General features: G+C 43.7%; 1 protein-coding gene across 3 annotated transcripts in view; it reads left to right on the forward strand.

Annotated features, from left to right (window-relative positions):
• Positions 1-2,901: 2,901 nt before the first annotated feature.
• Positions 2,902-18,684, forward strand: part of Pds5a (PDS5 cohesin associated factor A) — a 101,140-nt gene continuing 85,357 nt past the window's right edge. The window contains exons 1-2 of one of the 3 annotated variants that reach the window (XM_085691854.2): positions 2,902-3,141; positions 3,963-4,137. In XM_085691854.2, the coding sequence (XP_085547980.1) occupies positions 4,003-4,137 (135 nt within the window). In that variant the 5' untranslated portion in view covers positions 2,902-3,141; positions 3,963-4,002. The remainder of the gene's footprint in view (positions 3,142-3,962; positions 4,138-18,684) is intronic. The other 2 variants (XM_085691856.2, XM_085691855.2) reach the window with 2 other exon arrangements.

An 18,684-nucleotide genomic window follows, 5' to 3' on the forward strand; every position in this document is an offset into this window, starting at 1 on the left:
GCTTAGTGGTTCCAGACCAGCCTGTGCAACATAGACCATCTTCAGGGTTAAAGAGGGAGAGTCTCACACAGTGAGTCACACCTCTGAACCCAGCACTCAGGAGGCCGAGGCACGGCTGCAGGGAGTTTGAGGCTAACTTGGAATAAACAGTGCGTTTCAGACCAGCCTGAGCTTGAGTGAAATCCTGTCTCATAGGAAAATTACCAAAAAAAAAAAGCAAAACCAAGCCAGGCATGCAGTACACACTTCCAATCCTATCACTCAGGAGGTAAAGAGAGGTGAGGATCTGTGGGTTCAAGACCTGGTCCTAGACAGTTCCAGTCCGTCAGGGCTACACAGTGGGACCATATCTCTAGAAAACAAACACAAACCATTCAAAGCAAATTTGTCAGAGGCTGGCAAGATGGTTTAGCAGGTGAATGGCTGGCTATTGGTGCCAAGCCTGACCACATGGTAGAGAGAACTGACTTCTTCTTCTTCTTCTTTTTTTTTTTTTTTTTTTTTTGGTTTTTTTGAGACAGGGTTTCTCTGTGTAAATAGCCCTAGCTGTGCTGAAACTAGTTCATGTAGACCAGACTGGCCTCGAATTTACAGAGATCTGCCTGCCTCTACCTCCTGAGTGCCAGGATTAAAGGCGTGTGCCACCACCGCCCGGCAGAGAACTGACTTCTGCAGGTTATCCCCTGACCTCCATAGGATTGACTGTTGTGATGTCCTCAAATCTACTCCACAAATGAGTTAAAAATATATGTAAAAAGACTCAAAAAACATCAGGTAGGTGTCCTGCAGTATGCATGTTATTCTAGAAGTTGGGAGGCTGACCTGGGCTGTATAAGTGAGACAATGTCTCAAAAACAGCAGCAGCAAAACAATAAACAACTCTCAGTGGGAGGTCGCTTCTTTTTGCTGTTTTAGAAAGGATCTCCTTGGAACTCATGTTCCACCTGCCTTGGGCCCGAGAAGTGAGTGTAACAGGATTGCCCCATTCTGTGCCAAAAGACACAATTTGTTTCAGTTACAAATCCAGAGTTTACTCTCTTTTGTGCTTACAAAACTATACAATAGTAGGAGGTTTGTATAAGAGTGGTCCCCTATGCTCTCCCTGCCTCACGTGTTACTAGCTGTCTAGAAGTCTTGAGCTCAAGAAATAGCTGTAGTCAGAGGCTAGTTAAAAGGCGGGTATTTTAAAGAACACCGAATAAATTCAGCCACTGCTCAGCTTATTATCATTATAGGACCCAGCCATGACAAGCTCAATAGAGGCCCGAGTCTCAGTCGTTTATTCTGAGGCAATACCTGGTTCCAGGAAAGACCATAAACTGAGACTATCCCGGCATCACGCAGGAGCAGACCAGCAGACCATCCAAAGGAAATGTTCCATCCTAATGTTCCTAATGTTCCATCCGTTGTAGATAGGATCACCTGCCAGCACACACCCATCGCTTTTCACTAGGACAAATGCCAGTCAACCTGGGGTCCTTAGAAATCCCTCACCCCCACCTTCGCTACTATAAAAACCCAAGCTAACAGAGCTGGGGGCTCTCCGATTACTCCAATACGTTGGACACCCGGAGAGTTCGAGTTTGCAAACTTGTGTAAGAAGAAAGGCTCTTTGCTTTTACATACAGGACTCGGTCTCTTGGTTGGTTTTAGGGGGACCCCGTGATCTGGGCACAATAGTCACCATCATCATCATTTGCTTTTTGACAGGGTTTCTTTATGTATGTAGCTCTGGCTATCCTGGAACTCGCTCTATAGACCAGACTGGCCTCAAACTCAGAGATCCACCTGCCTCTGTCTCCCGAGTGCTGGGATTAAAGGGGTGCGCCATCACCGCCTGGTTTGTTATTTTTAATTCGTTTCCTGAAAAATATGCATGTATTGTCTTGATTCATTCGCTTCAATATTTACCTTAAATTACTCAAGCACCGCTTCACTGAGTGAGTTTTCCTTGGCAATCGTTTCCTTTGGATGAAAGAAAAAGTTAAACTTTGGTGTATTTACAAGTTTTTTAAAAAATGAGGCTCACAAACTCACACGAGTCCCCCAGGTATTGGTAAATCTGTAAGACCCCACTCCCAGCTCCCATTTTTTTCTGTTTCACTGTCAGAAACTCCGATCTGTGTTTTTAGCCTGTACCCTGAATGATTGAGAGGCCAGAAGTCCAAGAACCATAGCTTGAGAGCGTCCCGTTGCAAACTTCCGATACCGCAGCTTTGAAAACAATTTTGTGAGGAGTCTAAGGTCATAGGGTGCGACCTCGGGCGAAGACACAAGAATGAGCAAGCCCACGTTGTGCCCCGTCGCAAAACTTTGCCTTGGCTTCTAGAGCTACGTCTGGAGGAGAAACCAGTAATTTCTCCGAGCAATTAACCATTTTTCCAGCCCGTCCGCTTCACACGTCCCCCCTAGACAAGCTTCCGAGAGCCCCGAACTCCGAGCGGGCGGCGAGCGTCCCAGGTCAGCGCCTCCCGACCTCCGCTTCCCGCCACCGGGGCTCCTCCTCCTCCGCGCGCCCGCTCGGCCGCCGGCCTCCCGGAGGCGCCCGCGCGGCCAGGTCTTGGCGCCAAACGGGTGGCGGCGCTGTCCACCCCGGCGCGCGGCCGCGTCGGGCCCAAGGGAGGCGGGGGTTCGGCCGGCGGAAGAAGGGGCGGGAGCGAGGCGCGCGTTGCTCTCGCGTGCTCTCGCGCCGCTCGCGTGACCGGGCCCTGGGTGTGCGCGAGGCTCCCGCTCCGCGGGGCACTGGCAGCCGGGAGCGCGCCGCGGCGAGAGGGCGGCGGGTGCGGGTGGGCGCGAGGTGCGGGCGAGCGAGCGGGCCGGCGGGCAGGCGAGCGCGGGGGGCGCGCGGGCGTGCACCCGCGCGCGGGCTCTCGGTGGAGTCGCGGCCGAGGCTGCACTTCCTCAGCCCGACGGAGAGCGGCAGTGTCGCCCCGGCCGGCGCACGCTCGGCCCGCGTCTCCCCCCGCGGCGGCTGCTCCTCGGCACCGCCAGCCCCAGCGCCGCTCCGGGGCGGGCGGGCGGCGGCGGCGGGACCCGCGGAGCCGCTTTGTGTGCAGGCCGACGAGGGGCGGCGGCGGCGGCGGCACAACCACCTGACAGAGGCCTGGCGCTCGCTGCACCGTCCGCCCGCATGAGGAGAAGGTAAAGCGGCGGCCGGGCTCGCGCCCTCGTTGGCGGCGGCGAGGGAGGGACGGAAGGGGGAGACCGCAGGGGAGGGCGCGCGCCGAGGCCCGGCGGGGTCGTCCGGAGCGGCCACTCAGGCCTCAGCGGTGTCGGGTGGCGCCGGGCGGCTGAGGGGCGGGAGACGCCGCCGGGCTCGGTTGCTGAAGTTACGGAACAAAATGTGAAGTGCGGAGCCGCTTCCTCCGCTTCCTGGCGCGGGGCTCGGGCCGGGGGCGGCTGGCGGGGGTGGCGGGCTTGCTGGGGAGAGGCGGCCGCGAGGCGGAGACGCCGGGGGCCCGGGGCTCGGCGCGGCCAGGGCGATCTGCTCCCGGGCGCCGGCGTCGCGCGTGGGTCCTCTTGGGGACCTAGTTTTGCGGCCTAAGCTGAACCCTCTAGGCCTCGCGTCTCCTTTCCCGGAGGGGACCGGCCAGACGGGGACCCGGCCGCTTCTCCTGGGCCGAGTTGGAGCCTTTGGGTCCTCCCTGGTCCCTCGAGGCCACCAAACTAACGACCTAGGTGCCCGGGGGTGCATTTCATTGTGAAAAGAGGGCTAGGAAACTCTGGGCGCTGTTCGGTACCTCCCGCGGCCGCGGCAGCCGGGAGCCCGGTGGTTCCGGGGCTGGAGCGGGTGGGGGCGGCGGACACCTAGCGGGATCCGAGTCCCAGAGGTGGAGCGAGTGGCGGGGGGTTCCCCGGTCTCGGGGAAAGAAAGGGCTCTTCCCAGATTAGAGATTTTTGAAATGAAAAAGAGGTTACAAAGTCGCCCCTTTCCCGCTGAACTTTGGTTTTCTGACCGATAGAGGCCGGTAGAGGACTGTGAAAGAAAAGTTATCCCCCAGGATGGACTTCTCGCAGCCGAAACCTGCCGCTGCCCTCTGTGGCGTTGTGAGTGCGGACGGAAAGATCGCTTACCCCCCGGGAGTAAAGGAAATCACCGACAAGATCACCACCGACGAAATGATCAAACGGCTGAAGGTAAGCTTCTGGGTCGATGATCTGCGCTCCGGATGGCTTGGTGACTCGTGGTTCCACTGGACTATGCGGCATGGCCTTTGGAGTTTTGAAATATGAAGTTTTTAAAGATAGCCTATCGTCTTCTCTCTTGAAAGTATTCCAACTTGGTTAGGTTCTGAAAGGACTAAGTATGGGACATTTAAAAGGAGTTTGATTGTTTTCTATTCCTGTATATTAAGTGTAGAATCTCAGATTTGGTTGCTTCTCATCTCCCTGTGATCCCTTTCATTTACTGAATATTGTGACTTGTACCCTTAACTGTAGGCAGTGATTTGCCCCAGAAAGTTCCTTTTGGGTTTTTCTGTAGCCTTGACTGTTCTGGAATTTACTGTGTAGACCAGGCTGACCTTACATGGTCCACCTGCCTCTGCTTCTCGAGTTAAAAGAGGATTAAAAGAGGTCATTACTGCTCGCTGAAAGTTACTGTTTTTATCAACTCCAAATAAGACTGATGTGAGCACAGGCAACCTTTTTTTTTTTTTAAACCTTTTGTGTATTGGCGTTTGCCTGCATATATGTCTGTGTGAGGGTGTTGGATCCCTGAAACTGGAGAGTTACAAGCAGTTGTGAACTGCTGTGTGGGTGCTGGGAATTGAACCCTGGGTCCTCTGGAAAAGCAGCCAGTGCTCTTAACCACTGAGCCATCATCATCATCCATATATCAACACCCCCACCCCATTTTCACACAATTTCGAATAGCTTGAAGCTTAACTATGTATACAGTGTGGCTAAATTCGAACATATAGTAAAATGATTTAAGTACACATGCCCAGGAAATTTGAGGGTTGTATTATTGCTATTTCTGTGAGGGTGTAAATGTGATAATCCTTAACATCAGTGTTGTTCGCTTCAATTTTGCTTTGGTTGGTGTTGGACTTTTCTGTGGACATAGATTGTGGATGGAGCCTTACCAAATGAGGGCAGTTTTTGTTATTGAATCAGCTTCAGGTAGTGGTTGTCACTTTGGGGCATCTTACTTTCACCAGGGAATATTGTAGGCATTTTGGTTGCCATAGCTGGGGCTTCTTTGGAATAGGGAGATGGGGGCAATGGGCTCTGCTAGGAAACTAACTAGTTTAGGTGAAAGATCTTAAACTTTATAAGTAGGGCATTGACAGTGGAAATAGACAAAGAATGGGTCAGATGAGCTGTTTGAGAGAGTATCTCCCTGCTGGTCTTGAATTTACAACTTTCCTGACTCCACTTTTCAAATGCTAGAATTACACCACATCCTGTTAAAACAGTGATTCTCAAATGAGGGGTTGAGACCCCTTTGGGAGTCGAACCACCCTTTCACATGTTGCATATCAGATATTTACATTTACCAGTAGCAAATTTCAGTTATGAAGTAGCAACAAAAATAATTTTGTGGCTGGTGTCACTACAATATGAGGAACTGTAGCATTACAAAGGTTGAGAACCGTTGTACTAAGATGCTTCAAAGTTAAGTCAGACATGGTGGAAGGCCAGGCAAGAAACATGGTTGACAACTTTTCTGCCTTGTGCAACTTTCTTTTATGTGCATTGGTGTTTTGCCTGCATTTCTATCTGCGTGAGGGTTTTAGATCTCCTGGAACTGAAGTTACAGACAGTTTTGAGCTGCTGTGTGGATGCTGGGAATTGAACCTGGGTTCTCTGGAAGAGCAGGCCAGTGCTCTTGATCATTGAGTCATCTGTCTAGCCCCTTTGGGCAACTTTATACAATGTATTTTTAGGGCCTGATTTTAGAATTGAGTGTAATGTCTAGTAAGTTTTGTGTGTTTAAAATATTCCTGTGGTTTCGGGTCTTTTCTGTTTTCTTTCCATTCCCTTTTAATGGGGTCGGGAGGATGCATGTGTAGGCAGGCAGTGCGTATTAAACCCAGGCCTTGCTCTACCTACCACCCCAGCCTAAGGCAGGTAAATCTTTTTTGTTTTGTTTTGTTTTTGTTTTGGCCTAAAACTTGCTATGTAAATGAGGCTGATCTTAAATTTCCCTTGATCTCTCGATTCTCTCTGCCTTTGAAGTGTCACCGTGCTCAACTAAAATCTTTATGTGAGAATGCCTGTGTGTGTGTGTGTGTGTGTGTGTGTGTGTGTGTACTTGCGTGTTTATGTGTAGGTACATAGACACTTTTGTGTAAGTTTGTGGAGGCCTGTGGACAGTCTTGGGTATTATTACCTTCTGTCCTCTGTCCTTTGAGAGAACACCTCTGAAGTCCACCTCCTTTGAGACGAGGTTTCTGATTGTCCTGGAGTTCACCAATTAAGTTAGACTGGCTATCCAGTAAGCCTGGAGAATCCTGCTGATATTACAGTTGTTGTGTTCACATGGAGCTTTTTATACTGTCCTGGGGATTGGAGCTCAAACTCAGATCCTTATATTTGGAAGGAAAACACTGCTCACTTAGTTTCTTCTTAGCTCCCCAAAGTGAATCTTGGTACTTGTACTGAGAGTTTGTTAATGCTTCATAAGATTATATTGGATATTTCAAGTAAGACTGAATGACTAAGAAAAATAAAGCTGTTCAATAAAATTAGAATTACACCTGTATGTGTGTGTTTTGTCTTGTTGTATTTTATTCCCTACCCCAGTTTGTTTGTTTTTTAGTGTTTTTGAGACAGGGTCTCTCTATTTGTCTCTGGCTGTCACAGAACTCATTATGTAGACCAGGGTGGCTTCCTCTGCCAGGGGTCTTGGAGTTAAAGATGTGTTCCAATATGTTCCAGTAAGATCAGCTACTCAACCCAGGTTTTTGACCAGTTTTGAGACAGGTTCTTTTTTGTTTGTTTGTTTGTTTTGATACAGGGTTTCTCTGTGTAAAAGCCCTGGCTGATCTAGAACTTATTTTGTAGACCAGGCTGGCCTCGAACTCAGAAATCCACCTGCCTCTGCCTCCCAAGTGCTGGGATTAAAGATATGTGCTATTACTGCTTGGATTGAGACCGTTCTTACTGTTTAGCTCAGGCTAATCTTAGATTCACAGATCCTTCTTCCTTGGCCTCCTGATATGAGTGTGCTGGGATAACAGATATGTGCCACCAAACCTAACAATCATCTAGTTTTGATTAAGTGTTTAAATTAAGAATATTGAAAAATGTCCCCTGATACATGCCTTATATCCTGGCAATTCAGGAGGTAGAAGCTGGTAGATCTCTGAAGTTGAGAACAGCCTGTTCTACAGAGTGAGTTCTAGAACAGCAAGGACTACACAGAGAAACCTAGTCTCCAAAAAACAAAACAAAAATTGAAATAGCAAGGCATTGTCGTGTTCACATTTAATCCCAGCACTCAAGGAGAGCAGGTGGATCTCTGTCATTTCCAGACCAGCCTGGTCTACATAGCAAATTCTAGGCCAGCTAGGAGTACACACTGACACCCTGTCTCCAAAAAATAAATAAAATTAGATAAAAGAATATTAAAACCTTGAGTTTTTAGGGGTGAACAGTCTTTTTTAAAAAGAAAGAAAGAAAGAAAGAAAATTTGGGTCCAACTTGGATCTTGTATAGTGGAAGGAGAATGGATTCCCACAAGTCCTTAGACATTCACCTTCAAGCCATACTTATTCTCTCTCTCTCTCTCTCTCTCTCTCTCACACACACACACACACACACACACACACAGTAAAGTGCAATGAAAAATTTAAAAACAGGAAGTTATGACATACTTTTCCATTTAAATAAAGATAGATAAATATTAGAAGCATTCTTGTCTGCAAAAGGTCAAGGACAACACTGGGTTAGCTATTCATTTATTATGAATTCTTTTGCAAGTTAAAGTTGATACACATTTTTATAAATTTTACTTTTTTTTTGGTTTTTTGAGATAGGGTTTCTCTGTAGCCCTGGCTGTTCTGGAACCAGCTTTTGTAGGCCAGCTGGCCTCGATTTCACAGAGATCTGCCTGCCTCTGTCTCCCAATTGCTGGGACTTGAAGATGTGAATCAGTTTTTGTTGTTGTTGTTGCTGTTTAATAAGGACAAAATCACATAGCCCAGGAGACCAGGCTGGCCTTGAATTTAAGATCCTCCTAACTCCACATCTGAAATGCTATGATTACAGGTATATACCACCATGCCTGAGGATTGAGTCTAGTGCTTCATACATGTTAAACTGGTACCCTACCAACTGACCCGTATCCTCAACCTCTCTTTTTTCTCCCTTCATATTGTTTATTTTTGAGAGACGATCTCTTCATGTCCAGACTACTCCCAGAATTCTGATCCTCTTATATCCTAGGGGTCACAAACATGTACCATTCCATGAACTTGGCTCCATACCCTAAGGAAAAGTGTATTTCTGTATATAGGTGTGCTGTGCCTTGCTGTGCATGTGGAGGTCAGAGAACTGAAAGTTGTTCTCTTTCTACCCCTTGGGTCCAGGAATTGAACTCAGATGGTTTGGCTTGGTTGCATTTTATTGCTAAGCACTTTTATTTATTACTGGTTCCATAATTTTACAGGTAGAAGGATCCTAAAAAATTCTGGAACCCACTCTTAGCAGATGACAAAAGTTATGTCTGTTGTATGTAAATGACTCAGTAGCTGGTTAGTGGCAGATTCAGGGCAGTGGCATTGTGTTTGTTTTGGTTCTGATGTAACTTGCATCTAAGGCATCTTTAGTAGATACGACTAAGACTTGTGATGTTTTAAAAAGTGTCGGGGACCAGCCTCGGACAAAAATACCTCTTGCCAGGGTAGAGGCGTGGGTATTTAGAAAATATTAGTAAAGAATACGAAGATGTGAAGATGTGAAAGAAATTAATAGAGCAGAGAAACAAAGTATAGTATCGGGAGGGAGTTCTAGTTAGTGCTTAAAATTAAATATTTCAATTGAAATGTTTACGGCACATGTGTGGAGAGGTAGGACAATTTTGTATAGTTGCTTCTCTCTGTCCACTTTTATGTGCTCCGGGGATCAAACTTAGGTTGTCAAATTTAGCAATTGCCTTTGCTCTCTGAGCCATCTCTCCAGCCTAAGAGTTGTGATTGAGAGTGGAAGAGGGTGGGCTTGCTGGTTGACTTATTTGATCCCTAGCTTGCTGGTTAGCTGAGGACGACGTTGAACTTCTCATTCTGCTTCTGTCTTCCAAGGGATTCTAAAGCAGGCACATCTCTTTGCTAGGTTTCTTCAGTCTACTCGTCTTCAGATTTGCATAGTAAAATACATTTTTTTTTTTAGTTTTTGAGACATGGTCTTTCTACATAGTCATGGCAGCCTCTGAAGTGCTGGAATTGAAATTGTGCACCATAATGCCTGGGCATAATAAAATTTCAATTTCTGTTTTTCAGGAACTACTCTATTTTTTTAGATTTCATTACACTTGGTTTCCTTTTGTTCCCCTTGAATATACTAGGTTCATTTTTGCTTTAATAGATTGTTCACATTGTATAATCCAGAATATCTTTTGCTATAGGTATCAGTTTTTACTAAGGGAAATGTCTTGTGTCTTAGATTTCTTATTGGGTAGTTTTTGCGGCCCCCCCCCCCCCGCTTTTTCCACTTAGTGTTTGTCTATGTAACATCCCCCTAGCTATCCTGGAACTAGTTCTGTAGACCAGCCTGGCCTCGAACTCAGAGATCTGCCTGCTTCTGCCTCCTGAGTGTTGAGACTACAGGCATATACCTGAAGTTTTATTAGTACTGGACATTTGTTTCTTTGATTTGTCTTCTGTGCAAGCTTTATGAATACAGATCACATTTGTTCACCTATTGATTCTCACAGCATATTCTTCCATTTTAATACCTGGTACATATACATAACAAATATTTGTTAAATGATTTGTTAAATGAAAAAGTACTTTCTTGTAGGGGAATTTTAATCCCTCCTACTCTTAATTTAAATTTTTAAGAAAATTGTATGCTTGTGCTCACTTGCAGATGTCAGAGACTATTCTTGGGAGTCAGTTATTCCCTTTCACCTTGTTGCAGCAAGGTCTCTTTCTGCCATCTTGAGTACTCTGAAGTACCTGTCCTGCAAGTTTTAAACAATTTTCCTGTCTTCCATTTTGTAGTAAGAGTACTAGAAATATGTTGTTTTGGGGGAAAATTAAGATGTTAAAAGTTTACTTTTCCCCCTACCTTAATCTAATATAGGATTATAAATATTTATAATTTCTTTTAATTTTGGTCATTTCTCCATATCCTCTTTTGATTCTGGCCTTTTATTCTTTCATATTTATTTTAAATCTTTTTTCCATGTGCTAGGGTTTGAACTCAGGGAGTTGCTCATGCTTGGCCAGTATTCCATTACTGCCTCCTGAGCTACAGCCTCCACTTTGATGTAATCTTTCTTATTTTTAGATATATTTATTTTATCTGTATGAGTATTTTGCTTGCATTTATGTCTTTGTACCATGTGTGTGGTTTGCGGCTTCTTGGTCAAAAGAGGACATTGTATTCCCTAGAATTGGAGTTACAGATGGTTGTGGATTGCCATGTAGGTGTTGAGACTGAACACCAGTCCTCTGGAAGAGAAGCAAGTCCAGCCCAGCATAACCTTTTTAATGCATTGATCTAGTATGTCTTAAGGTTCTCTTACTATTCTGATTCTCTTATTTTATGGCAAGTATACTATTTAGGGAGAGTTGAATAGAATAGTCTTTTTATATTATATTGGGAAACATGTCACTTGTCCTTCTAGGTATGCTATTTAATATTTGGTCTTTTGGGTTTTTTTGTTTGTTTTTTGTTTTCTTTTTTTGTTTGTTTTGTTTTGTTTTTTGAGACAGGGTTTCTTTGTGTAGTTTTGGCGTCTGTCTTGGAACTTGCTCTATAGACCAAGATAGACCAGGCTGGCTTCGGACTCACAGAGATCTGCCTGCCTCTGCCTCCTGAGAGCTGGTTTTAAAGGTGTGTGCCACCACCACCTGGTGTGAAGACAAATTTCTTTTCCTTTGCAATTAGTAATGCTTTAGAAAATAATTTATTAGACTACCTTATTTTCTGTTTTATTTGCTTTTCTCTTGCTGTGTTAAATGACTGACCCAAAGCAACTTAGGGGAGGAAGGTATTTATTTTGGTTAGAGGTTACAGTTCATCTAGGGAAGCCAAGGAAGTAGCTGAAGTAGAGACCAAGGAGGAGTTCTGCTTACTGAGTTGCTCACTATGGTTTGCTCAGCTTTCATATATAACCCAGGACTACCTGTCCAGGAATGGCACTGCCTACAATAGACTGGGCCCTTCTAAATCAATCATTAACCAAGAAAATACCCCCAGTGAGGCAGAGACAGGCAAATCTTTGAGTTAATGGCCAGCCCTGTCTGCATTAGCATTTTCCAGGCCAGCCAGAACTACACAGTAAGACCCTGTCTCATAAAACACAAAAAACAAAAGCAAAGAAAAGAAAATGCCCCACAGACATGCCTACAGGCCAATCTGATGGAGGCTCTGTTTGTGTCAAGTAGTCAAAAGCTATCACAGTTAGCCATGTTTAAAAACAAATGTCATACTCTGTTTTTTGAGTTTAGGTTCAGGCTGTCCAAATTTTGCTCTGGTATCCTTTTTAATATTAGTGTCTTTTTCCTTTTGAGATAGTGTCTTACTGTGTAAACTAGACTGGCATGGAACTTGTATTAATTCTCCTGCTTCTGAGATTTCTTGAACCATTTTGTCCAGCTAAAGCATCTCCCCTTTCCAAACTAGAATTGAGTCCAGGCAAGTGCTCCACTACCACAGAGCTGCATTTCTCAGCTCATGCTCCCTAGTGTCTTTTTTGCATTCTCTTTTACCTTCCTTTGACTGGGCACAAGTCTGTATGGTCACAACACCTTCAGGAGAATGAAGTGGGACTACCAGGTGGCACTGATGTAGTCCAACTATGCCTTATGATCTGATGTAGGTAGTGGAAATGGTTGAAGGTCTTTTCGTACAAGCCGACTATGCTTCCCAGCATATATACCTCCAGCAGGATGATCTTGTCCCAAAGGTAGATCTTCACCATCTTTGGCTTTTCCGTGGGTGGTACCTCCTTGGCCTTGTTCAAACTGCTGAATACAGTGAGTGCGCATCCACTGCAGGCCTTGGTTCAGGGGTCACCTCTGGCAGGTGCTGTACAATTGCACCAACTACTCACAGGGCATGTCCAGCAGCTGGTTCAGGTCCATGTCACAGTAGGTGAGATTGAAGCTCTACTCCTGCTCCATTTCCAACATCTTGCCAGGTGCTCAGAAAATAGTGCATCACCTACACCTGTGCAATTGTCTTTTAAAACACTTCTTGTCTAAGGTGTTATTTGTTGTGTGCTTCCTGGCCCAGATTTGGGAAGCTCTTTCATTTCGGCGGCCCTACTTCCAGTTTTAGTAGAAGGTGGCATTAATAAATCAAAATCTAGGGTTTGTATTTGCCTATAGGATATAATCCGTTAAGTTCAGAATACAGAGCTAGGAAATAAACTTAAGTTTATTTAATCAGTAAGTCAATGCCTGTTTGGATAGCTCCGGTTGAAACTCATCACATAATTCTTCCTAAGCTTTTCTCCTTTTCATATTTAGATTTCTTCTCTTTATAAAGTAGGCCTGGTTTTTATAACATTGATAAATTTTCATACTATCCTACTGTAAGCACAAAAGTAAATTCACATCTTTTTTTTTATCAGTATCAATCATAAGGTTTCTTTCTTTGATTAAAAGTTGAAGTGCTAGGGATTGTGCCCAGGATCTCAGGCTCATTCCATGAATCAAATGCCTCCTGCCTACAAGATTTTCTTGCAGTTCATTTTGCTTTATTATTACTGTGTATGTGCATGGGCACACAAGTGCTATGGCATGTGTCAGAGACAACTTTGTGGAGTTCGTTCTCTTTGACCTTTATGTGATTTCCTGGGATAGAACATAAGTTGTGGGGGGTTCATGGCGAGCAAGTGCCTTTACTCACTGAGACATCTTGCTGGCCCTGCAGTTTTGTTTTCCCCCTTAGAGACATGTAAAGTACAGTGTTGGTTAGTTAGCTTGAAATTGAAACTTTAGCTGCTTTCTGATGTGTGTGTGTCTAAAGTTATTTAGAATATATATCTTCTTGAAGAACATTCATAAATAACTTTAAAGAAAGTGGTAAAACTAGGCAGTAATAAAATGAGGTTGCTTTTAGATACTTGTAAAATAACTCTTTACCAAAATGGTAATTTTGTCTACTCAGATTTCATTGCTTCTTTAATTGCAATTTCTTAATGGTTTGTTCCATGTCCTACTGTTACTATCTTATGGTTTACTTTTTTAATGGACTATTGTTTTTAGAGTAATTTTAGGTTGACAGAAAAGTTAACTGGAAGGGACAGAGTGTCATAGTCTACCCTACTGTGATACCTTTGTGTCCAAATTATTACATCATTATCACTCAAGTTCATATTCCTATTTTTTTGCTTTTTTTAAATTGATTTTTATTGAGCTCTACATTTTTCTCTGTTCCCCTTTCTCCCTCTTCCCTTCCCCCTTCAATCCTCCCTCAAGGTCCCCATGCTCCCAATTTACTCAGGAGATCTTGTCTTTTTCTACTTTCTACTTCCCATGTAGATTATATCTATGTAAGTCTTTCTTAGTGTCCGCATTGTTGTCTAAGTTCTCTGGGATTGTGGTTTGTAGGCTGGCTTTCTGTTTAAAAACCACCTGTGAGTGAGTACATGTGATTATTTTCTTTTTGTGTCTGGGTTACCTCACTCAAATAATACTTTCTAGCTCCATCCATTTTCCTGCAAAATTCAAGCTGTCATTATTTTTTTCTGCTGTGTAGTACTCCATTGTGTAAATGTACCACATTTTCCTTATCCATTCTTCTGTCAAGGGGCATTTAGGTTGTTTCCAGGTTCTGGCTATGACAAAGTTACTATGAACATGGTTGAGCACATGTCCTTGTGGCACAATTGAGCATCCTTTGGATATATGCCCAAAAGTGGTATTACTGAGTCTTGAGGAAGGTTGTTTCCTAATTTTCTGAGAAATCGCCACACTGACATCCAAAGGGGTTGTACCAGCTTGCACTCCCACCAGCAATGCAGAAGTGTTCCCTTTTCCCCACAACCTCTCCAGCATAAGTTGTCATCAGTGTTTTTGATCTTGGCCATTCTTACAGGTGCAAGATGGAATCTCAGAGTTGTTTTGATTTGCGTTTCTCTGATGACTAAGGATATTGAACATTTCCTTAAGTGTCTTTCAGCCATTTTAGATTCCTCTGTTGAGAGTTCTCTGTTTAGGTCTGTACTCCATTTTTTAAATTGGATTATGTGATCTTTTGGTGTCCGATTTCTTGAGTTCTTTGTATATTTTGGAGATCAGACCTCTGTCTGGTGTGGGGTTGGTGAAGATCTTTTCCCATTCTGTAGGCTGTCATTTTGTCTTGTTGACCGTGTTCTTTGCTTCACAGAAGCTTTTCAGTTTCAGGAGGTCCCATTTATTAATTGTTTTTCTCAGTGTCTATGCTGCTGGGGTTCTATTTAAGAAGAGGTTCCCTGTGCCAATGCGTTCAAGTATTTGCCACTTTCTCTTCTATAAGGTTCAGTGTGGCTGGCTTTATGTTGAGGTCTTTGATCCATTTGGACTTGAGTTTTGTACATGGTGATAGATACGGGTCTATTTTCATTTTTCTAAATGTTGATATCGAGTTATGCCAGCACTACTTGTTAAATATGCTTTCTTTTTTCCATTTGATATTTTTTGCTTCTTTATCAAAGATCAGGTGTTCGAAGATGTGTGGATTGATATCTGGGTCTTCTATTTGGTTCCATTGGTCCTCCTGTCTGTTCTTATGCCAGTACCAGACTGTTTTCAGTACTGTAGCTTAGTAATAGAGTTTGACATATTCCTATTTTTGCCTTATTTATTTTTCCTTGGCCTCATTTATGTTTACTCCTTTAAAATAACTTTTTAAATTTATTTAGTGTTTGGGTGTGTGTGTGTGCATGCATATATGTTGAGGTCAGAAGACATCTTATGGGAGTTTCTTTTTTTTTTTAATACTGTGTTAGTTCTAGAGATTGAACTCAGGCAAAGGAACTTAACCACAGGGCCAACTTTCACTAGCATTTTATTTGATTTTTAAATTTAATGATTGGAGACAGTCTTATTATGCAGCCTTAGACTAGTTATGAGTTTCCTTATGTTTTTGCCTCAATGCTAGGATTACCGTTAAAACCTGTCATGAGCACCTTCCTGTCTTTCTTTTTAAATTTTTAAATTTTGAGACAGAATCGTGCTGCTGATCACCCTAAGATGAACCTGAGCTGCTGCTCCGATCCTCCTGTCTCCGCCTTCTAAGTGCTAGAATCACAGGCATTGCTGCTGCTGTTCACAGTTTTTTTGTGTTATGTTTGCATCGACTTTTTTTGGTGCTGTAAGTTTTTATCTGCTTAACACAGACTAGAGTTATACGGAAAGGGGAACCTAACGTTGGAAAATGCATCCATCAGATTGCCAGTAGGCAAGTCTGTATTTTCTTGATGATTGATGTGGGAAGGCCCAGCCCGCTAGAGGTGATTTCACCTCTGGACAGGTAGTCCTGGTTAGTAGAAGAAAGCAGGCTGAGCAAGCCAGTAGTCTCCTTTGTAATCTCTGCTTCAGTTTCTGTCTCCAGGCTCCCACCTTGTTCTTGCCCTGACTTTCCTTGATGATAGACTGTAAACTCTAAGATGAAATAAACCTTTTTATCCCCAAGATGCTTTTTGTCATGACATTTACCATAGCCATAGAAGCTTGTGGCTGTGAGTGTTGTATGGTGGTATTTGTATACCTGTGTTTCTGTATCTTTATACTTGTATATGTGTGTACCTGTGTGTCCATATATGTATGATGTAGGTGGGCCTTCTGTCTATGTGTTACTTTCATTGGTTAATAAAGAAACTACCTTGGTTTTTGATAGGACAGCAGCTTAGATAGGCGGAGTAGACAGAACAGAATGCTGGAGAAAGAAAGCAGAGTCAGGCAGTCACCATGAAGCTCCGGTCCAAGATGGACGTTGGTTATAATCTTCCTGGTAAGCCACCACTTCATGGTGCTACACAAATTATTAGAAATGGGTTAATCAAAATGTGAGAATTAGCCAATAAGAGGCTAGAGCTAATGGGCCAGGCAGTGTTTAAAAGAATACAGTTTCCGTGTAATTATTTTGGGTGTAAACTAGCCTGGGAGCCGGGTGGGACGAAGAGCAGGCCTACTTGCCTCATCACTACATATGTATATCTGCATATGGAGGCCAGGAGTCAGTTACTGTTGGCTGTCTTCCTCTATCACCCCTCCTTCCCTCCCTCCCTCCCTCTCTGCCTCCGTCCCTTTCCCTCCCTCCCTCTCTCTTTTTCTCCTTTCCTTTGAGACATAATTTTTTCACTGAATATGGAGATCACCAAATAGCAAGATTGCCTGGTTCGTGACACCTTTCCAGTCCTCAGTCTTCCAGTCTCTGCTGTATAGGTGTAGACTGCCATGCCAGCTTCAGTTTCTCTCTCTCTCTCTCTCTCTCTCTCTCTCTCTCTCTCTCTCTCTCTCCCTCCCTCCCTCCCTCCTTCTGTGTGTGTGTGTGTGTGTGTGTGTGTATGTGTGTGTGTTTGAGCCTACACACATATATGTGAGTGCCCATAGCGGCTAAAAGAGAAATTTGGATTCTCCGGAGCTGGAGTTACAGGTTGTTAGGAGTTGCCTGATAAGGGTACTGGGAACCAAACTTTTATCCTGGAAGAACAGCAAGGCAGCAAGTGCTCTTCTGAGTTATCTCTCACTTGTTTCTGTCTGGAACTCAGTCTTTAGATCAGCCTGACCTCGAACTCAGTTCCACCTGTCTTTGCCTCCCAAATGCTGGTATTAAAGGCATGTAAGAAGGTATGTACCACCACCTCCTACTGTCTCCACTTTAATTCTTAACATACTAAAACCTGAACACTCTATACTTACATGTTGCTTATACTATTTTTTTTAAAGATTTATTTATTGGTTATATACAACATGTTTTCCTGCACACCAGAAGAGGGTATCAGATCTCATTACAGATGGTTGTGAGCTACCATGTGGTTGCCAGGAATTGAACTCAGGACCTCTGGAAAAGCAGCCAGTGCTTTTAACCTCTGAGCCATCTCCCCAGCCCTGCTTATACTATTTTTGACTCTAAGTGGGATTTATCACCCAGTTCTAAAAAATTATTTATTGTACTTGTTTGTGTGTGAGTGCACACAAGCTATGGTGCACATGTGGAAGTCAGAGGACAACTTGAAGGAGTCAGTTATCTATTTTTACCTAATATGAGTCCAGGTATTGTACTCGCATGGTTAGGCCTGATAGCAAGTACCTTTTCCTACTACTGAATCATCTTTCCAGCCCTAAATTGGCCTTGTAATACTTTGTAGGTTTAGCTTATGTGGCCAAAGTGAGCATTTAAGTGCCAATTTACTCATTTTAAATGGATATTAAGCGGATTTTTATTTTTAAAAGATTTAATTTTTTTGTTTTTTTGGTTACTGAAGAGACAGCCGTGGGTGCTGGGGACTGAAGTCTTATATTTTTGGTTGTGAGCCTAGTAAAATTTTATTTTTAAAAGATTTAAAATTTTTATTTATGTGCATGAATGGTTAGCTTGGACATAAATTTGTGTACCATATGTTTGCCTGGTATCTACAGAAGCTAGAGTGTGGAACTGGAGTTACTGATGGTTTGAGTGACCATATGGGTTCTGGAAACCAAACCCAGGTCAGGAAGTGTTTGTAACTGATGAGATACCTCTCTGACCCCTCTCCCAAAGGATTTTAAATACTCATGATGAACATCATGCTGTAAAGTAGATTGTTAAGTTTTTGAGTTCTTAAATGGCACCTGGTATCGTGTGCAGGTGTGTCATTGATCATCTATGAAGCGCACGTGAGTGCATGTGCCTTCATATGTGTACAGGTGCCTTCAGAGGCCAGAAGAATTGTATCCTCCTGGAGCTAGAGTTACAAGTGGTTGTGGGCCACATGCATTTTGGCCACTGAGCTTGGGGCCTCTACCGGATTAGTACATGGTTTTAGCTATGAACCATCTTTTCAGTCTTCTTTTGTTCTATATTTTTAATTTATGTGTAACAGTGTATTGTGTGCATGTGTGTATTTGTATCATGTTCATGCAGTGCCTGTGTTCAGAAGAGGGTGTTGTATTTCCTGCGATTGGAGTTAGCTGCCCAGTGGTTGCTTGGAATGGAACCTAGGTTTTCTGGAAGAGGTGAAATCATCTCTCCAAACCCTCCCCCCTTTAATATAAAATAAGCCCCGAGTTGAGTTTTGTTTTTTCTGAGATAGGGTTTCTCTGTGTGGTTCTAGCTGTCCTGGAACTCATTCTGTAAATCAAGTTGGTCTTGAACTCAGTGAGATCCGCCTGCCTCTGCTTCCCTGAGGGCTGGGATTAAAGATACGCACCACCATTGCCCACTGGTGATCTTGATACAAAGAAATGATTGAGAACTCTAGAAATACACTTTGTAGTTATAATTTTGTATCTTTTTGTTAAGTGTCATTTTGCTTTTCTCAAACATGCTATTTAAAAGGTGGTATTATTGTTATTATTGTAATGGTTACATAGCACA

Source organism: Myodes glareolus, chromosome 8 (assembly GCF_982192425.1).
Source record: "Myodes glareolus chromosome 8, mMyoGla1.1, whole genome shotgun sequence".
NCBI lineage: Eukaryota > Metazoa > Chordata > Mammalia > Rodentia > Cricetidae > Myodes > Myodes glareolus.